The sequence below is a fragment of the Denticeps clupeoides genome, chromosome 14 (genome assembly GCF_900700375.1).
Source record: "Denticeps clupeoides chromosome 14, fDenClu1.1, whole genome shotgun sequence".
Classification (NCBI taxonomy): Eukaryota; Metazoa; Chordata; class Actinopteri; order Clupeiformes; family Denticipitidae; genus Denticeps; species Denticeps clupeoides.
This window is the reverse complement of record NC_041720.1, coordinates 2582086-2602016: the sequence shown is the minus strand read 5'-3', so window position 1 is coordinate 2602016 and position 19931 is coordinate 2582086. Positions and strand designations below refer to the sequence as shown.

General features: G+C 49.2%; 1 protein-coding gene across 5 annotated transcripts in view; it reads left to right on the top strand.

Annotated features, from left to right (window-relative positions):
• The window catches only part of bach2b (BTB and CNC homology 1, basic leucine zipper transcription factor 2b), a 65003-nt gene extending 45944 nt beyond the window's left edge, over nt 1-19059 (top strand). For all 5 annotated transcript variants that reach the window (XM_029002662.1, XM_029002659.1, XM_029002658.1 and 2 more), the window contains 3 exons: nt 6358-7905; nt 13000-13206; nt 14470-19059. In XM_029002662.1, the coding sequence (XP_028858495.1) occupies nt 6466-7905; nt 13000-13206; nt 14470-14913 (2091 nt within the window). In that variant the 5' untranslated portion in view covers nt 6358-6465 and the 3' untranslated portion in view covers nt 14914-19059. The remainder of the gene's footprint in view (nt 1-6357; nt 7906-12999; nt 13207-14469) is intronic.
• Nucleotides 19060-19931: the final 872 nt, after the last annotated feature.

The window sequence follows — 19931 nt, the reverse complement described above, 5'->3', positions numbered from 1 at the left end:
TGACAGTTTCATTCGAAAATCTTCTCATTCTGAAACCGGGGGCATGAACGCGGTTCTTGGCCCTTATTCAGGACGAGGGACGTGCGTCTCGGGATGCGTACGTGAAGATCAGTGCAGTCGGTGCGGTGAAAGCTCTTCATTCAGAGACGCTTCTAGCCATAGTCCAGGAACGGGAGACCGACCCATAGACCCCACCTAATATTTCACATCACCACGATGGACCTGGACCCAACACACCTGCTGTCAGCAGCTGTTACGTATGCACGTGGGGAGTGTAAAAGCGTGTCGTATTTGCGCGTGTTTACTCAGCAACAGCAAACATAACAGTATGTGGGGCAGTGGTGGCCTAGCGGTTAATGAAGCGGCCCCGTAATCAGAAGGTTGGCGGTTCGAATCCCGATCCACCAAGGTGCCACTGAGGTGCCACTGAGCAAAGCACCGTCCCCACACACTGCTCCCCGGGCGCCTGTCATGGCCGCCCACTGCTCACTCAGGGTGATGGGTTAAATGCAGAGGACAAATTTCACTGTGTGCACCGTGTGCTGTGCTGCTGTTTATCACATGTGACAATCACAGCCTTATAGTAATGAAAAAAATTTTAATAAGCGAAGTAATATTTTATAGTGCAGCACAGTGCGATGAGAAGAAACACTCCGGCTAGAGTTTACTTTTATCGGCGTATGATGAAGTATTTTCAGTTTCAGGCCACCTGTAACGTAATCTGGATGTAAATTGCGGCATTTAATGCCGTAATAATTCCAATTCGCCGTGCAACGAGTCTGGCGTTGCTCCTCGCACCTGGACCAGGAACCGCAGGCCGGCTCTCCTCATTAGACGGGCAGAGAGAGAACGAGGGAGAGAGGGAGAGAGAGAGCGAGGAAGGGGGGGGGGGGGGTGGGTTGGGTGAGGAGCCGGGGAGCGATGGGGGGAGAGGCGGCGGGTGAGGAGGCGCACTGCAGATGAAACGTGAAACAAAGACCGTCCTCCTCCTCCTCCTCCTCCTCCTCCCGGCCCTTCTCTCCAACACCCCCCTCCCTGATGACCTTGTTATTCTCGAGTCGCGGGGCCGCGTCGGGTTAGTGACATCATGCGCGGACGCTGCGCCTGGTCCTCGCATCCTTTGTTAGCGGCTGGGACGTAAAGCTCGAGTTGTCTCCACGTGCGATACAGGGGGGACAGGAAATGGATCCTCGATCCGACTTTTCAACTCCCTTTTGTCTAACGTGGAACGGACCTGCGCTAAAGAGGCAGGTTTGTGTTCAGGTGACATTGACATTGGGACACTGGACATGTCCTCCGTCCCCTCACGACGGCGGTGGTGGTGGAGCTGGTGCAGACGATGAGACGGATGAAAGAGACCCCTCCTCAAAACCCCGCCCCCCTCTCCCACTCTCATGATGAAACCGCATGTAAGCGCAGTCTCGGGCACCATCGCGGTCCCCCGATCATTGGCGGCGAGCTGTGACCTACTTGTGGGCCGTTGGCGCGCTGCACCGTCGCCCGCCACCCCCTGACGACATCACACACACACACACACACACACACCCCAGCTCCCGCGCAGGCCGCAGTTAGGCACGGGCCGGCCGCCCGCGGAACGGCGTCAAGCGCGACCGGGGTGCGGCAGGAAGGGCGGGGCGTCCCACGCAGCTATCGCGATGACTCACGAGCGCTCGCCGCTTAATGAGAGCGATTAGCGGTGACACCGATTTAACCTCCCCCCCCGGTTAATTCCCCGTTCACGCAGCCATACAATTACGCACGCGTCTGTTTGGCCGCCGGTTTATTTATGATTTTGTTTAATCTTCTTTGCCCCCCCCCCCCCCCCCCCCCCCCCATGCACCATCCATTTACTGGCTGCCTGCGTAATCTGAGTAGATAACACACACACACACACACACACACACACACACACACACAGGGTGATAAGGCCTTAACAATTAAATCATGTTACGTCTGAAATTAATCAGCGCTTCAATATTGGTGTAAAGTGCAGCAGATGTATAAATTACACATTGTACGTAACAGTTTCAGAATCAAAATACTTGCCATTTGATAAATAATTCAATCTAATTAGTGCATTTGAGGTGATAATTGTTCTTTTATTATGAATGTCTTTATTGTATTCTGCATGTAAACACAATATTCACCAAAAAATGATAGCTGAATATCAGGGGGGTGGGAAATATTTGGCGGCATCTCTCAGTCTGGAGGGTTAAGTCGTCGTTTGAGCGACTCTGCGGTTCCGCACGCCCGGGACCTTGTAATATATGTTTTGTCGGGATGATGAATTGCCCGGATCTGTTCGTTTCGCACGCCTCTCCCCTGCATGTTCGTTTCCTTTTCGCGGCGAGCCCTGAATGAAGGGGAGGTGGAGGGGGCGGGGGCCGGGCCGGGCTGGTGATAGATTCCAGATGCACTCGCGTCGCGGTGGAGGAGGTGTGGCGGGACGCTCGGTAGCTACGTCCAGATATGCGAGTGGAGAAAAAAGAAAACAAAGCCCAGAATGAAAAGCGGACGGAGCCGTCAGCCGCGATTTAGCACCGGCTCGGCCCGAGAACTCAAACCACCTCCTGTACCGGGGCCATGTTGGTCAGGGGACAAGGGGAGAAGCACCGACAGACAGCGGGTGAGAAAGTGTGAGGAGAAGATGGAGGCGTGCTTAGCGGGCATTACGGTTAATAGGTGACGCCTCCCCACCTCCGCTGGCTCCTGTCCCGGACGGGACCTGCTGTGGGACTAATCCGATTGCGCACGGGGCGGAAACAGCGGCAGCGGCCTCGTGTAAACAGCCGTCCCCAACCCTGCCACGCTCACACATTCCCGGCTCATTAGACAGATGGCAGGAGCCCTGTGCAGGAGCCGTGGGGAGGGAGGGGTTAACTCCGCCCCGTGGTCCTTCTGCTGGAGGGAACATCGAGTTCTAGGCTCCATGTGAGGGGTCTGGGGCCTGGAGGAGGGTGCTCCTTCTTGTCCATTTACATCCAGAGCGACTTACAGCCAGTAGTTACAGGGACAGTCCCCCCTGGAGACACTCAGGGTTAAGTGTCCTGTTCAGGGACTTGATGGTAGTAAGTGGGATTTGAACCTGGGTCTTCTGGTTCATAGGCGAGTGTGTTACCCACTAGGCTACTAAACACGACAACCAAGCGTCTTTTTTGACTCAAAGTGCAGCGCCAGGGAGTCGGAGACCAAGGTGCAAGACTTTCAACCGGGGTCACGCAGACAGCCCTAAACATGAAGGGGGTGCAGGGTCGTCCCCCAACGTCTCGGCGTGTACAGTAAGCCCCACGCTGAGCAGATTAGTCGGTACAGTATCTGTTTTAATCCGCCAACAAAGACAGGCTTTGTTTACTCACTGACTAGACGGTTGGAAAAAAAAAATTAAATATCGAGAAATATCGAGACAAGACCTGGAGGAAAAGAGCGGGGATCAGTTCTTTTTATTAAAAGCAAAAAATAATGATTCATTCCCTTGCGTCGATTAATTCAGCAGCTACTTTGGAATCCCCCAACCAAACGGGGCAGTGGTGGCCTAGCGGTTAAGGAAGCGGCCCCGTAATCAGAAGGTTGCCGGTTCGAATCCTGATCCGCAAAGGTGCCACTGAGCAAAGCACCGTCCCCACACACTGCTCCCCGGGCGCCTGTCATGGCTGCCCACTGCTCACCAACGGTGATGGTTAAATGCAGAGGACACATTTCACTGTGTGCACCGTGTGCTGTGCTGCTTGTGTATCACATGTGACAATCACATCACTTCACTTCAAATAATAATTCTGGTCGCGATCGTGCGAATCCCAAGGTTAATGACAAGTTAGTCAGCAAATTCAACGCCACGTCCGTGTCTCCCGCCGTGCCGGAGCATTCCATTGTCATGCCTGGCGGTCGGTTCATTAAGATGCCTGACATGCAGGAATTTGGCAGAGTTCATTTGCATAAATTAGCCATCTCTCTTTCTTTCTCGGGGGAAAGGAGGTGTGGGGCGTGGGGTGATGGGTGTGTGGGTTTTTTTTTTTTGTGCAATTTGGCAGATATCCCGAATGCAGCTCGCAAACCGATGGAGAAATGTGACGCGAACGTGATAGAATTTCCTTTCGCGGCAACGATCCGGCCTCAGTAGACGTGAAAATGTGCCGGGCCAGGTCCGAAAGCTGGCATTAGCATAAAATGGCCCAAATCTGTCACTTTGATTAATTTATCCCTTTGTTTTCACGCCATTCAATAAGTGGCGCTAACGGCTGAAACGCCTCGAATGTCAGCGCCCTGCCCACTAATGACTGGCAATTGCCGTTTTATTTTTTTGTTCCTTCCCTTGTTCTCTTTTCATTTTTTCCTGCCGTGCGCTTGAGACTTCCACTCCCTCTCACCATTCTCATCCTGTCTGTCGCCCCTCTGCCCTTCTTCGTCTCTCTCTCTCTCTCCCTCCTGTTTGAAGTCCCTCCCTCGCCCCTTCGTTAAGCTGCAGCGTTGCCGGTATCGTCGGCGGAGTAATCGCGCCCGGCGCGGGGCGGCGGCTGCTGACGCAAGCTGGAAGCGAGCGCACGGGCCTCACTCAGCACTTTTTCCCCCCCATCAACCCCGTCTGTTTACCAGGCTGGCCCCCGGCACGCCGGGCCAGATTCCTCCCGCTCCTCGGCTTTAAAGGCGCCGTCCGGCCTGCTCGCGCCAGAGATCGGTGGGGGACGTCCGTCCCAGGGCTCTGTCTGGAGGGCAACCCGGCCTTGCACTGACCCCCCCAAGTCCCCGCCGAGACCTGGAGGCTGCGCGAAGGGTCTGAGATGCGGCGTCTCCCCTCCCCCCGCAGAGATTACGAGTCAGCAGCTTCTTCTCAACAATGAATGATGGCCGCTGTTGTGCCGTCAGTGGGCCGCTGGAGAAAGCCTCTCCGCCCGCGCCCGGCCACCCAGGTCACCGTGCCAACGGAGCAGCACAGCCTTTGCTCTGTGTTTGTTGTTGTCTGCAGAAGCGTGCTGCACAGGGTTGCTCTGGCAAGTCACTCGGCACGCATGGTGCATCGTTTAGCCTGTGTTCTTGAGGTGACACTGAGACCAAAGAGCCAAAGGAAAAAGCTGCGATTCGTGGAAATATAATCAGAAGGTTGCCGGTTCGAATCCTGATCCGCCAAGGTGCCACTGAGCAAAGTCACCGTCCCCACACACTGTTACCTGGGCGCCTGTCACAGCTGCCCACTGCTCACTCAGGGTGATGGTTAAATGCAGAGGACACATTTCACTCTGTGCACCGTGTGCTGTGCTGCTGTGAATCACAATAACAATCACTTAACTTTTTTTTTTTGTTTGTTTTTAAGAAAGTTGTGTCAGGCTTGTTCTTTCCACGCTGGGAAGAAAAATAGACCATTTTTATGTCCCTTGAATTCGATATTTGGTGTTGGGGAAATTCTGTTTTTCCAGGGTGCCTGGCACGGGTGAACCTCAGAGTATTTTCATTCTACCCGGGGAAATTTGGCTTGTGCTGTTTGCCACCCACCCCAACAATAGGCACAAACAGGCAGTAAACAGGGGGCCTTTTCCCTGCCCATTAAAACCACATTGTTCCTCGAGCTCCCCACATCTGTCTCATTGTGGCGACTTTTACATCATTCCGCCCCTGAGCGAGGGCTTTGTCAAACAAACACAATGCTGGCCCAGATGAAAGTTGAGCCGTCATGATGCGTTACTCTTGGAGCACCTAGCACGTCGTGCCTTGGTTTGTTCGCCAGTCACGTTTCTATCAGTGAGCTCTTCCGTTAGCAGAGTCGGCCCGGTGCGGCAGCACAGTCAGACGCGGTCCAAACGCGGCGAGTATCAAACGAGCCTCGTCACCACGTCCTCTCGGACCCGTCGCAATGTTAACTGCTACCAAGAGGGCGGGCCGAGCTCGTGCCTAATTATCCGGTATTAAGTCCCAACAGAAGACTTCCTCCTCCCCTCATCCCGCTCCTCGGATAAGCTGGCGGGCTTAGACGGCCTCGGTCCGTCCCGCCGCTTCACCTTTCACGTCGGACCGTCTGCCGATTGCGGCTGTGGCGCAAATCTGATCGCCTCCTATGACTGTCCGTGACCAACCCGTTGTTCGTGGCCACGGCCCGGCGGGTCAGAGAGTGTTGGAGCCTGGGGTGACATGCCACTGGGGAGTTTATTGTTCTGAAAACGGCCTGGACGCGCCGCCGAGTGCCGGGTCAGGGTTTTATTTACCGCCGCACAGAATGTTCGTTGCTGACCCAATAAAAGATTAACCGGTACTTTGCACTGTTTGTTTATGGCCATTAGAGCTGTCGGGTTGCCTCAGCACACTCCGAGGGCCGCGAACAATCGCAGTGCTGATGGTAACGCTGGCAATTTCCCTGTTTTCTTTTCGCAGGTCACTGCCAGGGGATTCGCCCCATTGTTGCAGTTTGCCTACACCGCTAAGCTGTTACTCAGCAGAGAAAACATCCAGGAGGTCATCCGCTGTGCCGAATTCCTGCGCATGCACAACCTGGAGGACTCCTGCTTCCGCTTCCTGGAGGCCCAGCTGCGCAGCGAGGAGGACGGGCTGCTGCTGTGCCGGAAGGTGGCGGCTGGGGACAGCCGCTCCGAGGACGAGAGCATGCAGTCGGAAGCCGTGTCGTTGTCAGCGTCGACGAAGGCCGCCGTCTCGACGTCCCCCAGGTCGAGGCGACATGCCTCAGAATGCCTCGGCTCCCTTCAGCAGTCAGATGACGAAAGGTTAGAACCCTCGGCGACCGGGGTCTCGGCCGACTTTTCCGACGGCCATCTGGACTTTGACGGGCACCACGGCACGTCGGACCTCCCCCGCTGCCCCAAGTACAGGAAGTACCAGTGGGCCTGCACCAAGCACAATAATGACACCTCCTCATTACACACCAGTACCTCAGGTTTTCCAAGCACATTCACAGAGACCGGCAGCAGCGGGGTCCGCCCAACCGTCACCCAGATCAAGTTGGAGCCGCAGGGGGAGGACGAGCCCGTCTCACTGTGCCTGTTTGGGGACGAGCCGGAGGGGGGAGACCAGGATGGTGTGGCCGAGATGGAGCTGGACGGACGGGAGCACAGCCCGATGGTGGTGGATCGCCCTAAGAGCGCCAAGTCACCGACCTGCCTCCGAGCACTCTTCAAGAAGGACCTGCCGGGCCTGCCTAACACTTCGCAGCAGCTATTTGCCAACAGCCTTGTCTCTGCCCAAGACAAAGGTACCACTCAGGGAGACCACAAAAAAGACTACAGGCCTTTTGCAGGGGAGCTGGGTGTGCCCGTTGCCTTTTCAAAAGATGTAGATGGTTTCCCGGCGGGACTCTCATTGAAGTCGGCGTCTTGTGATGGAGTTTGTAAGCAAGAGGTGGAGTTGGACCGTCGTAGTGTCATCTTCTCATCTTCAGGGGCCTGCGAGCGCGTTGCAGCACCGGCACACTCCTACCCCGGTGGGAACTCGGTGGAGAAGGAGCTGTCTGAACACATGCCAAAGGGCTTGTGGGCTGGGTCTAGCCACTCGCTACCAAGTTCCCAAACCTACTCATCTGGAGCATCGTCCGCCGAGCCCCCACTACTCTGCCGACCACGGCCCAACACCAGCTGCCCAGTGCCAATCAAGGTGTGCGCACGCTCGCCGCCTCCCGAGACCCGGACCCGCACCTCCAGCTCCTGTTCCTCCTACTCGTACGCCGAGGACGGCAGCGGCGGGTCCCCGTGTAGCCTGCCCCAGTTTGAATTCTCGTCCTCGCCCTCAAATGTCACGCGCTGCCTGCCTACCGACCAGCCTGACCCCGCTGGGGGGCCAGACGCCCTCTTCAGCCAAGTTAGGCCCAAGATCAAATGTGAGCAGTCGTACGGCACCAACTCCAGCGATGACTCTGGCTCCTCGTCCGAGGGAGACAGCGAGTCCTGTCACGTCCAGGTGCAGGGGCCAGAGGTGAGTGCTTCATGCTCTCAAACACTTGACCTTCAACTTAGGGCCCATAAAGATCCTCAGAATGACCACACATCTTGAAGCCACAAAACCAACGGTCGTAAAGCTGTTTTTTTTCCTGTAATGATTTGAGAACCAAGACATATGGCGTGTGCATAGAAAGTAGGTACGATGCTGGATCCAAGAAAGGGGGTAGAGACACGGCAGAGGGCTGTGATTGGGTGAGTTTGTGCTCTTGTTAGGGCAGCTTTTGCTCAAGCTCTGCTCCAGAGGGTTTATCTCAGGGCAGGAAAGCGATCTGAAGCCCCCCCACCCCGCTCCGCTCCCTCTCTCTCCCCTGCCGCCAACACGCCACCCCCACCCGTCACAGCGTAGGCGGTGGATTGCAGCTTTGGCCGGGGGGCCCTTCTAGTTCATCTCATCATTGAATAAATTAAAGATTTATAGCTAATTTACTGCCTTGCCTATGCACACAATCCATCTCTATGGATCTTTTGGATGCTTCGTGTGTCCAGCAGGATATTAATCACTTGTGCGCTGGTTTTATGTACGCATAACACTGTGTAGCACAATTAAAAAGAAATCCTCCAGACGGTGCAAGAGTAGTGATGTAAAAGTGCTGCGGTTGCTCTGTCAGTGCCTTCAGTATCAGCGAACCGAGGTTCTCTCTGGTGAGACGAGTGGATAAGCAGTCCTCTAGTTATCCCATAATCCACCTGGCCAGACAGTCAGCGGAGGATTGTTTACTCTGAGATCTTAGCGTTTGAGAGACTGGATTTTATTCTGAGCACCTATCCCCGCGTAATTTCGGAATAACACCAGATACCGTCCTTATTTGCTCACGTTTTAAAAGGAGCTCTTGGTTTTGTTCGGAAGAGGCCTTGACTTGCACCCCTCGATGAGCATGTAAGCAGGGAAACTGGTGCGTTGCCATGGCAATGGGATTCACAGAGCAGCCCCCGTTTCGCCACTCCGAGCGCCATGACGGGAGCGAGCCGCCGACTGTGGAGAGCCTCCAGCCGCTCCGCAACCGAACGCGGTAGCAAGATGAACAGCGCAGGCAGTAATGTGTAATTATTACCGCGATAAAATTGCCCCGCACCCCCCAGCCACCCCAGCCATACCGTGTGATTTATGTGCCTCGCTGCCTCCTGCGCCCGTGGCCGTAAACCACGCCGGCTTTCCCTCGCAATGCACGTGTTGCTCAATGGCCGTGGTTGTTGCAAGGGAGCGCAGTCGTTGCACGCGCGCCTTTAATTTCTGCAATTAACACGCAGCGCGCGCTTCGTAGCCCTGAACGTGAAAATGCTGCTTCATCCTTCCCAGGGTCTTCGGCGAGCCGGCTGAACGAATAAACAGAGCCGGCGGGGAACGGGCCGAGCGCCGCCTCTGTGTGTTTGCACAGCAAATGGCAAGCCCACTCAGCGCCGCGCCGCTGGGATATAAATACCGCGCCGGCCGGCGGCATAAAAGAGCGAGTGAGTCGCCGGGTACACCTGCAGGCCACACCCCTGACTACCCATTGGCCCACGATCGGGTCTTCGGGCAGGTTTTTTTTTTTTCTGTTTTAGTGCTGGAGCGTCTCGTTGACAGTCCCCACCCACGCGTAATGGCTGAGCGAGTGGTCCTTGCCGGCGGTGGAAGGCCTCGCCTCGTGTGCACCAGATACCAGTCGCCTTGCAGCTCTCTCGATCTCGATCTGAAGCGTCTGTGGTCTGGATATTATTGTGTCAGGCACCGTGTTGGTGAGCTGAGAAAACCGCATGGTGCCGTTTTGGGGATCCTGTTCAGGCCGGGGAGCGTGAGTCGAATTTCAGTGAATGGGTGTCTGTGTTGTGAATGGACCGCTAACAGAAACATGCTAATTGGCCGCAGTTCTTAACGCATTTGACGCTTTATTAGAACTGCCTATTAAACAGGCACACGCGTTAACTGAACGAATGGTCAGCCCCGTGCTTCGGCAAGAGCTGCAACCCGGGTCCTCAAGCACTAGGGGGGCCTTTAAGGTTCAACCTTGAAGATATTTCCTAATTGCCTTTTAATGAGCCCTGCCCTATATAGCTTTCCCTAGCATTGGTATACATCTCTCTGCTGGTCCTGGCACCCCAGTTAGAGCTTACAGCAGCCTGCACATTAATGATCTGCTATCAGGACATGTGAATGGGGCTTTTGGTGTTGCCTTGATGATGCTTCACTATAGTTGTTTTTGGCGGCTTGTCTTAATTTTAGTTTTAGTCTATTCTTTGCGTCAAGTGGTCATTTTACTTTTTATTAGTCTTAGTTACGTCCATCCTCATATTAGTCTAGTCAAGTTTTAGTGTTTTAGTCAATTTGTATTTTAGTCTCTTTTTTTAACCAGTCAATATAGTTCAAGAGCCTAGTACAATAGACAAAAACATTTTCTTTTAGTCAGACCTATTTCATAATATTGTTACCTTATAGCCACATTATAGCCATGTTTTTTGACCACATCTTCAGTTTTTTTTTTTTTACACTTCATTGTAAAGAATGTTGCTTCGTCTTTTTCTCCCAGCCATCTGATAACCCACCACCATATATCTATCACCCACCACAAGCTTTCTGAAATATTAATAATGCGCAAACGGGAATTGAGGAGGTGACGTCATCTGTGCAACTGAATGGGAGACACGGGAGACAGAAATACTGCATAATAATAATAACGCAATTAAACGGAAGGAAAAAAACGCCTTGTCTTGTTTTAGTTTAGTTTTTATTTGTCAACAATATTACATTATATATTTCATTATAGTTATCGTCACATGACCAGCATTTACATCTTGATGAACATATGTGTTCATTCATAGTTTTGATGCCTTCAGTGAGAATCTACCAACGTAAATGGTCATGAGAATAAAGAAAACACACTGAATGAGAAGGTGTCCAAACTTCTGGCCTGTACAGTATATATACACACACACACTTTAATAGAAACCATTAGCCTGTGTGAAGCATCCTCTATTATATATAATGTGGTATGAAAGAGATTCTTAAGGGTGGTCAGAGCCGTTTTGTTGTGGTGGAGAAGAAGCATGGGCGACATGGAGTGTTGTCTGAGGTGTGGCACCGCTACACGGGAGCCTGATGGATCTGAAATTCCACAGTAACCACAAGTCCACCCTGTTTTTCCATTACGACCTGTTTTCCCAGCTAGCGCCGAACCTTCACATAAAGCCGATAAGTGTGCACTAGCATGCCACGTGGGTGGGAACGAATAAAAACGCTAGTGGGCCATGGACCGGTGATACAGGGGAGTGGATTTCAGACACTGCAGCATATCCGTGCCCTCAAGTGCCGACGGGGTCCCGGTGACCCAGCCGAGAGGCTCTGTAACAGATGAGCCCTACTTTTCGCGCCGGACCCCATTTGGCGGGTAACGGAGGGAAAAGGGAGCGAGGAAATCCAGAGCGGGCGGATCTGAATTTACGACTGCCATCGCCCGCTCACTCTGTCATCTCAGCCTTGTTACTGGACTGGCGCTCCTGCCGGAGCGGCTAAATATAGCCGTCCCCCTCGCGCGGCGGAGAAAGAGGAAAAGCGAGAGGGAGAGACGCCGGCAAGGTCGAGGAGGAGAGGTGGCCGACTCTGCCATCTTTCCTGCCTGACAGCGTGCCACCGCCGAGGGTCTTTAACAAGCCCATAAATCGGCTCCGACTCGGCCAACATAAATTCCGCACAACAACACCGGCGTCGCCACACCACAGCCGCTCCCCTCCTAATTGATGTCCTGCGAGGGAGGCTAATGTTTGGAGGACCCCTCTCTGGGCCCGGCCTGACCCGGGGCCGGTTTTCGGCCATCTGTGCTGCTGGAAGCAGGGGACGGGCCCCATCACTTATTCATGCGGCCGCCTGCAGATGTGGGCCAGCGACCGCGGGGTCCTCGGGGGACCTTCACCTGGACACATCATCGCTGAGCATCGCGGGGTGCGCTCTCTGATCCGGGCTCCGCCGCGAAGGCCATTTTATACCGGGCAGCATGTACTTTCTTTTTCCTGGAACCGGCAATAATTACACTGCTTCGGCGACTTCCTGTTTTATAATGACCTGGTCTGGAAAAGATACTAAAACGTACTAAAACGTCCTAATTTTAATGTTAATTATCTTAGAGCTACATTTTATACAGTTTTTGTCTAATAGGTAAAAATTTCCCCTTTTTGCTGTCATATGTTCACGGTTTTTAAAATAATGCTGGCATGTACAGCGCAGCCTCATTTGCATTTCGAGGAACAAAAAGTCCTAAATTTGGGCCAATACACTAATAAAAACACTCAAAGTAGGAATAGTTGAGGACCTTGTCATGAACACGGTCCTTTTTAGAAAAGCACCATGTCGGTTCTTCACGTGCGTGTCCCAGGTCAGGTTTGGTGGGAGCTTGCAGCAGGTAGAAACCGCACAACACACTTTGTTCTTCACACGCTCCGCCGAGGCAGCCAGGGGGCACGCCAGAGAAAGGGGGTGTCGGGGCTCGGCTCGGCTCCTCTCATCTCACCCCCCAGCCTTCTCCGGCAGCCTTCCCTCTCTTTTGTTATTCCCCTCCTCCCGCTGCCATCTTCTCCCCCGGAGCGAGGGCTCCCTGGTGCAGGCAGATATCGGCGGGCATCAGCCGGCACCAAAAGATATGATTCCAGCGTTTAATAGATGACGCCGGACCCGCCACCTTTACGATTTTATGCATGAAACAGTCAAAATGATAGCACGAGAAGGAGGGAAAAGAGAGTGAAAGTGGCAACAAACGTCAGAAGGTTCCCAGAACTCCCACGCATGAGCAATGCTGATTTACATGTGCTCCGTCCCTGAAGAAATCACCTGCCACCGTGAGCGGCCCACAAGGCGGCGGTGACGGCATGCCGACAGTGACCCCGCCCCCACGCCCCCCTCCTCTCTGAATGACACTGGCATGTTCTGTCCCATTCAGCCCTCTGCCTGTTAACAATGGGTTGTATGTTAACCGCTCTGGGTCGACACCGTCGGGGGAAATCAAAGCGGCACAGAAACGGAAGGCCATCGTGCGCCACCTAGTGGCGGAACGGAGCGCACGCTGCTGAGATTTATCGGTTTATATTGTCTTCCCGCCCGCAGGTCAAGCTTCCTTTCCCTGTCGATCAAATCACAAATCTTCCACGGAACGATTTCCAAATGATGGTGAAAATGCACAAACTGACCTCAGAGCAGCTGGAGTTCATTCACGACATCCGGCGCAGGAGTAAGAACCGGATCGCGGCCCAGCGGTGCCGCAAGCGGAAGCTGGACTGCATCCTGAACCTGGAGTGTGAGATTCGCAAGCTGGTAGGTTGCACAGACTTCAGTCCCACATAAATCGATAATATTTTAGCATTGTAAATAGAGCTTAGCATATGAAACAGTTCACTTATGTTTATTGTATTTATGTTTATTGCCAAATTCCTACATTCCAGGTTTTTGAATATGAATAGAATATGACATTGCCACCAAAAAAATCTTTGAAAAATCTTACCATCCAATCACAAGATTGGAAATGACTGTAGTAAAGTTGACTCAAATCTGTAATTGGAAACAAATTAGCATTGTCACTGCAGGGCAAATGCATAGTAACTGTGGTGTAAATAATAAAGATACATTTGAGTCAAACATATTTACTCTATGACCTAAAAAGAGTTTGAAATAATGCTAAAATCTGATAAAATCAAATTGAATGCAAACCGATTAATTTAGAGTACAGTAGTAGCATTTCATTGTTACATTAGGTTCTTGTTTTGAACTGTAACATGTTAATTATGGTCAAATACAAGTGGTTTGTGTGAGTAGAATCGCAGTCTGGATCACTTGGTCGATGCTCAGGCCACTCATTACTGGCCGCCGCTTAACAGAGGGGCGGGGCTGATGGCCCTTTGATGCTCTGCATCGTCTGCCGCTCCGAGGTTTACTGGCGAATGCTGACAAGGGCATTCGAGACAACATCAGAGACTCATGACTGACAAGGGCATCCCAGATAATATCAGAGGGACGCTCGCGAGACTCATGACAGACAAGGGCACCAGCGTACCTGTCCAATGATGGGACTAATTGTATGCGTTCATTTCCTGTTCTCCAGCGGTAAAGTGTAATAAAAGTAATGGCTACTCCTCCCACCCCCATACGCTACACCTTCATTCTGTAATCTATATTTAATGTATTAATAATGATGACGATATAGGTATTTTAATGGTCGCCTAGCAACATACTTAAGTCATACAAATACATGAAAATGTCATTTACAGTCATCAACTGTTGCCAGATGACTACACCTCCTATATGGTGTAGTATAAGGCGCTCATGGGTATGTGTACATATGTGCACATGAACGCCTATTTATAGAAGCACCCGCTGGGTATTTGAAACTGGCACATCCACGGAACTTTGAGTGACTTTGAAGGCCCGCGTAGTGCCAGTGCTGGGAACTTACGTCAAGGTCAAATCTCTCCAGCTGGGTTGAGCAGAGCCATGCAGTGCTGCTTTTATGCTGTCTTGCTTTGTGTAGCTATGGGACATGACTAATAATAATAGTGTGTGTGTGTGTGTGTGTACATGCAGGTCTGTGAGAAGGAAAAGCTGCTGACAGAGAGGAACCAGCTGAAGGCCTGCATGGGAGAACTGTGGGAGAACTTCTCCTGCCTGTCACAGGAGGTCTACAAAGATGTGCAGCTGAGTCCCGAGCAGGTCCACCACTACTGCCCCGTGCTGCGGCCGGGCGGGGCCAACGCCACCTCCACAGGCCCCGCCTCCAACCCGGCGGCCTGCATCTCCACCAGCATCGACCTCACCGCCAACTCCCGCTCGGCCACGCCCGAACCCTGCTTCCTCAAATCCCCCGGGTCGTCGGAGGCGGAGCTGGGGTCGGGGGCGGAGCGGGTGAGGAACGGAAACGGGGGTCCAGACTCCTCAGAACAGTGTAGCCAGACGGTGACAGTAGACTTCTGTCAGGAAATGACGGATAAATGTACGACCGACGAACAGCCTAGGAAAGACTGTTCCTAGTGCCGGGGGATTCAAGTGTTTTACACCATTTTTTTTAAGTTCTGTTTCAAAAATTTTTGTTAATATTTTTTTATTATTTAATTTTTAAGAGTTATTGTGTTCTGACAAACCCCAAAAAGGGTTTAAACGATGGTCAGCCTCTGCCAGTGTTCTTCTATTTATGTCTTTTATTGTCTTTTTTTTTTTTTAAGGTTGACACTACAGTGGTCTTAACAGCAGCAATACTGTTCTCCAGGTGTTTAATTTTTCTGTTCTTTTTCTCCTTTAAAAAAAAAAAAAAAAAGACGAAACAGTGACAGCATAGTTGCAAATTCTAAAAAGAAAAAAACAACTCGATGGTGCTACACCTTTCCCTGTCAACGACCTCCACAGTGGTGACACTGTTCTCTATGTATTATGGACCCGCCCAGTCCGGGACGGGTTCCGAGCGCATCTCCCATGATAACCTCTATGGACCTAACAGCAGCTCAATTCCCTCTATATATTTCTGTCACTTCTTCTTTCCCAGATTCCCGAATTCTATCCCAAATTCTTCCCTCTTCCCATTTCTTCCCCTCCTTTGGCGTTCTAAACTCTTTTCAGTGGCCCTTGTCACAGAAAGCGCAAAACTCAGGAAATACTCTGAATGTTCAATATTATTCATAGGATAAAAAAAGCATACAGATTCTGTACATTTTTTACAGCAGCTAGACTGTAAATGTTCATATGCAAAAAAAAAAAAAGAAAAACGTCTTCTGCATTTCGCTCAGTTTTTTTTTTTTTGTTTTTTGTTCTTGCACTGCAACACTTCCATTTTTTTGTAAAGACAGTCGTATCTAAACATTCCTCCTTTGCCTTCTACAGCACTGAACCGAATGCGAGGAAAGAACGTAACGGCCTGGTTCTCAAGCTATGTCCCCCGCGCATCAGCAATACTGTTGTGTTCTCGGTGGTGGTTATATAAGCGCTTGCGTGGCAGAACGTGTAATGTATATAAAATGGAGCATGGAGGCTGTCAGTCATGTACAGGTAGAGCTTTAGGATTTTTCCTTTTCTTTTCTCTCTCTTCTGGGGTTGTGTATCAAACGCCGTTTGTTTTTTTGGCAAAGGGAAGACATTTTTTTCGTTCTGCTGTTTCCTGTCTAAAGTAAAATCCCCACGAAAGGTGGGTGTTCTTAAACTCAGGAAGTCGGCTTTACAGTCACACACAAATACACTTGCACCCCTCCCTCCCCCCCCGTACACACAATCACTATAAACCACGTTCACATACACCACCAACACCCCATTAACACACAAATCTTTGAGCCCCGTGCATGTAGATTGGATGTTGCTAGAAATAAAAAAAAAAAAAATGTACAGAATTTGCCATTGGCGGCATCAGTTTAGAACAAGTTGACACCTCTCTAAATGTGAAAGAAGTCACAGCTTGCTTATTTTTCTTTTTCGTTCCTCTCAGTATTTAAAAATACTTTATGTAAATGTGTAACTCACTGACAGCTTTTTTTTAATCTGTCATTTCTACAGTATTATGTCGAGGATTGTGAAACACCTTTTACTGAGCTTGAGGGGCAATCGCAGATTTTTTTTTCCGTTGTCGTTCGTCTTATGTCGTTTATTTGCCCGCTGAACCCCCCTCTCTCACTCCCCGCACTTTCTGTCCAGCGTCACGCGTTGCACTCACTTACCAATTAGCACTTCGCCGTGGGTACTCTTCAGTCTCAGAACCCCGAAAAAATTCTGCGGACGAAGCACTTACGTTGGCACTTACAAAGTGCTCCTGTGAACAGTTCATGCAAGAAGAGAGTCTTCTCGCAATCTTTTGAAGAACCCTAGAGCTCTGATCCACCAGTGCAGGACGAGGGAGCGGTTGAACGACATATTAATAAGCTAAACCTGCTAGAACACAGACATGTGTAAGGACGGTAAAGAACAGGCCTCTGTTCACTGTAACTGTACATTAGTTGGAAGAGTCCAGTATGGAATTGCATGCTGCTTGTGTGTTTTTTATATATTTCGTCTAGCCTTGCCTCTAGTCGTCCCACTTTTCTTTTTCCGTGATGCTCAGATTTGTTCAAGAGGAATCAAAATCAAATGGCGCCATGGCAGCATTGTGATCAGAATACAATGTTTGGCCAACATGGGAAATGTATAGTAAATGCTAGCTAGATATGCTGGCGGAGTGCTAGGAAAGCTACCCAGATAGTCGAGGTCAACTGGGCCAACGTTAACGTGAATTAGCAGCTACTTTACAAGTGCTGCCTTCAAGTGCTCGTTGTAAGATCTACATGCAAGCTCAAAATTTGCTCCAAAAATTGATGGCTTGCCAGTTAAGCATGCTGATGTAAAATGACATTCATTAACTTTAACAAAATGAGATGCACACAGGTTCAGGAACTATAAATGGAATATATAACATGTACAGCATGTTGTTTTTAAATGACCATCTTGTGATGGCCTGCCGTAGATGTTGTTCATACATCGCAACTCAAATTTGCGACTGGAACGTGTAGTTCTGATACTTCCAACAGCACATGAAGGCAGCATAGTCCAAGAGCACAACATGTTAGCCCGATATCCCAAAACTTTCAGCATTCTCTGAAGATCTCTTACACAAAATGGTCCTGGAATCCCGGAATCCCAGATTCAGTTCTGTTCTGAAATGTAGACTTCCCTGCCAGTCTAGTTGTTCTTGCTAACTGGGTACGTTCCTTCGCTTAGAACAAAAAGAAACTCTGCTCCATCCTCCCGGAATGTCCTCAAACACACACACACACACACACACTGAAAACACACAAAACGTGCAACTGATTTAGAAGCTAGAGCTGTTGTAATTGCTAGTAGAGTAATAGTTCCTGTGTGGTTAATTTCCTTAGCGTTGTTGGTGTTAAAAAAGAATAACTACAAAAAATAACATACATGCCATTTTTTTTGATAATTGTAATCAGGTACCAAATGAGAAACTAAAGATTCATGGGTCCAACTGGACATTTGCGTAAAAAACATATGCAAGTCATCCCTATAAATTTGCTTTTTTTTCTCGTGCATTGTTGTTTGGCATCGAAAGTGGAAGAGCATGACGTTCCACACAAAGAGCACACGCACTCACACACACATTGGACTTATTTCTACAGCTCTGTCCTGCAGAAATGCTATAACAATGAAATATTGATATCAATGATGTCTGTTTTCCCCATCTCATTCTAGTGCTTTTATGAGTACTATTGTTATTGTTCTATTGGATAGCAATGAGTGCATAGCATATTTCAGGATTGTATTTTATATCTTTTTGCTCTGTTCAAAGTGTTCCTGGATGTGTTTAGGTAATGGTAATAAGGGTTTATTTTGGAGTAGGATGCTACAACGCCACCGAAAGCCCCCGGGTTTCGTCTCAATCATGCTGCACCAAGGTGTTTCTTTGTAAAATTATTATCAACTTCACTGTTGCTCTTGCATAATGTCTCAGGGTGCCAATGGTTTTTATCATTATTCTCTTCACCACAACCTTTGTTGGGCTGGAAGCTAGTTCATTCGTCTTTTTTCTCATAGTCGCTTAAGCTAATGTGTACACACATTTCTGAGAAGCTACCATAGAAACAACTGTCTTTGGTTGACTAAGCTAACTACGATCAATGGAGAATGAAAACCCACAATTTGCACAAAGCTGATAAAACAATGGCTGCAGACTCTTTATTGGAGACCTAATTGAATAGGAAGTAGTTTTGACAAAAATTACATAAATTTTTTTATTGGTTTGCACAGCTGGAAAAACTGAAAAAAATCTGTATTTCCTGGCTGTGGAGATCACTGTTGGTGGTGGTAAAGTCTGTGTGTCCTATTTAAAATGTCACATTTTGGACTTTTAAAACCAGGTTCAGAAGGAAAATACACCTCACTGGCATTTTGCTTTATGGCTGGAACAAAATGGCAATGAGATTTTTTTAGTTTATGAACCTGAATGATGATTGGATTTATTTTAATTTTTTTTGCAGTTTTCATATTGTTCAGCTTAGAAAAAAAGCAACCATAGGAAATGAATTATTGGGTTTTACATTTTTTTTACAATTTCAGTACAAATAAAATATGTTTTTTTTGCACATCAACTGTATGCTAAACATTATACATGTTGCAATGTACCAAAATGTACAAGAAATTGTTCTTTGTGAAGCTTGTGTCTTGTGCTGATTTAATTTTGCTTTGTCCTGCCTCTCTGAAACATTTACACTGGCTCTCCAAAGGTTACCCTCATGCCGATGAATAAAACATGCCTTTTTCACAATTTGCTTAACTTTATACTGATATTCTAGTCGAACACACAGGCTGAGATCATTCTGATGAGTAAAACAAAAAGCAAGATGTTTACAAAAAAATGTGTCACGTCATGTGTTTATTGAATACGTCATGTATATAGAATTTGATAGGTAAAATTGGATTGATAGTATTATTCTCTTTTTTTTTTTACAAAAAAAGAAAGAACAAAAGGACAAAAAAGTGAAATGCCCACTGATAACTATGCGTTTTCTCAAGTTGTCTTTTTCAACCAACGGGGATGTTTCAGAGTATAATGGATACAAGTGCACCTCCAATTTTTGCCTTAGAACTTGCAGAGGCCATAGTTCACATTCAAGTGATGCGAGTGTATGCAGGGGGCTGTGCCCCCCCCCCGTCCCTGGGTCAACAGAGCGGACTTTCTCACACTTATCTACCTGTGAAATCCTTCATACCTCTCATGACTGGTCAATGACTGTATCAGCAAACTGCATCAGGTGTTTTTTCTACATGCTTTTTACACAGATTATATGGATTATTGTATTAGTAGGTTTGGTGCATCATTTTTAATGTTATAGCTCTTCGGCTTGTAGTCACAAAGATGTTTTTTTTCTCTCTCTCTCTCGTATTTTTTTTCTAGAAGATTGTTTTGTGTCAAATTGAGATAGCTGTAACTTGCTTATTCTCTATTAAGAGTTTTTACCTTTTTAATTTCTCAATGCTACATGATCCTAATTAATTAAATGACTTAACATTGTACATATGGTATT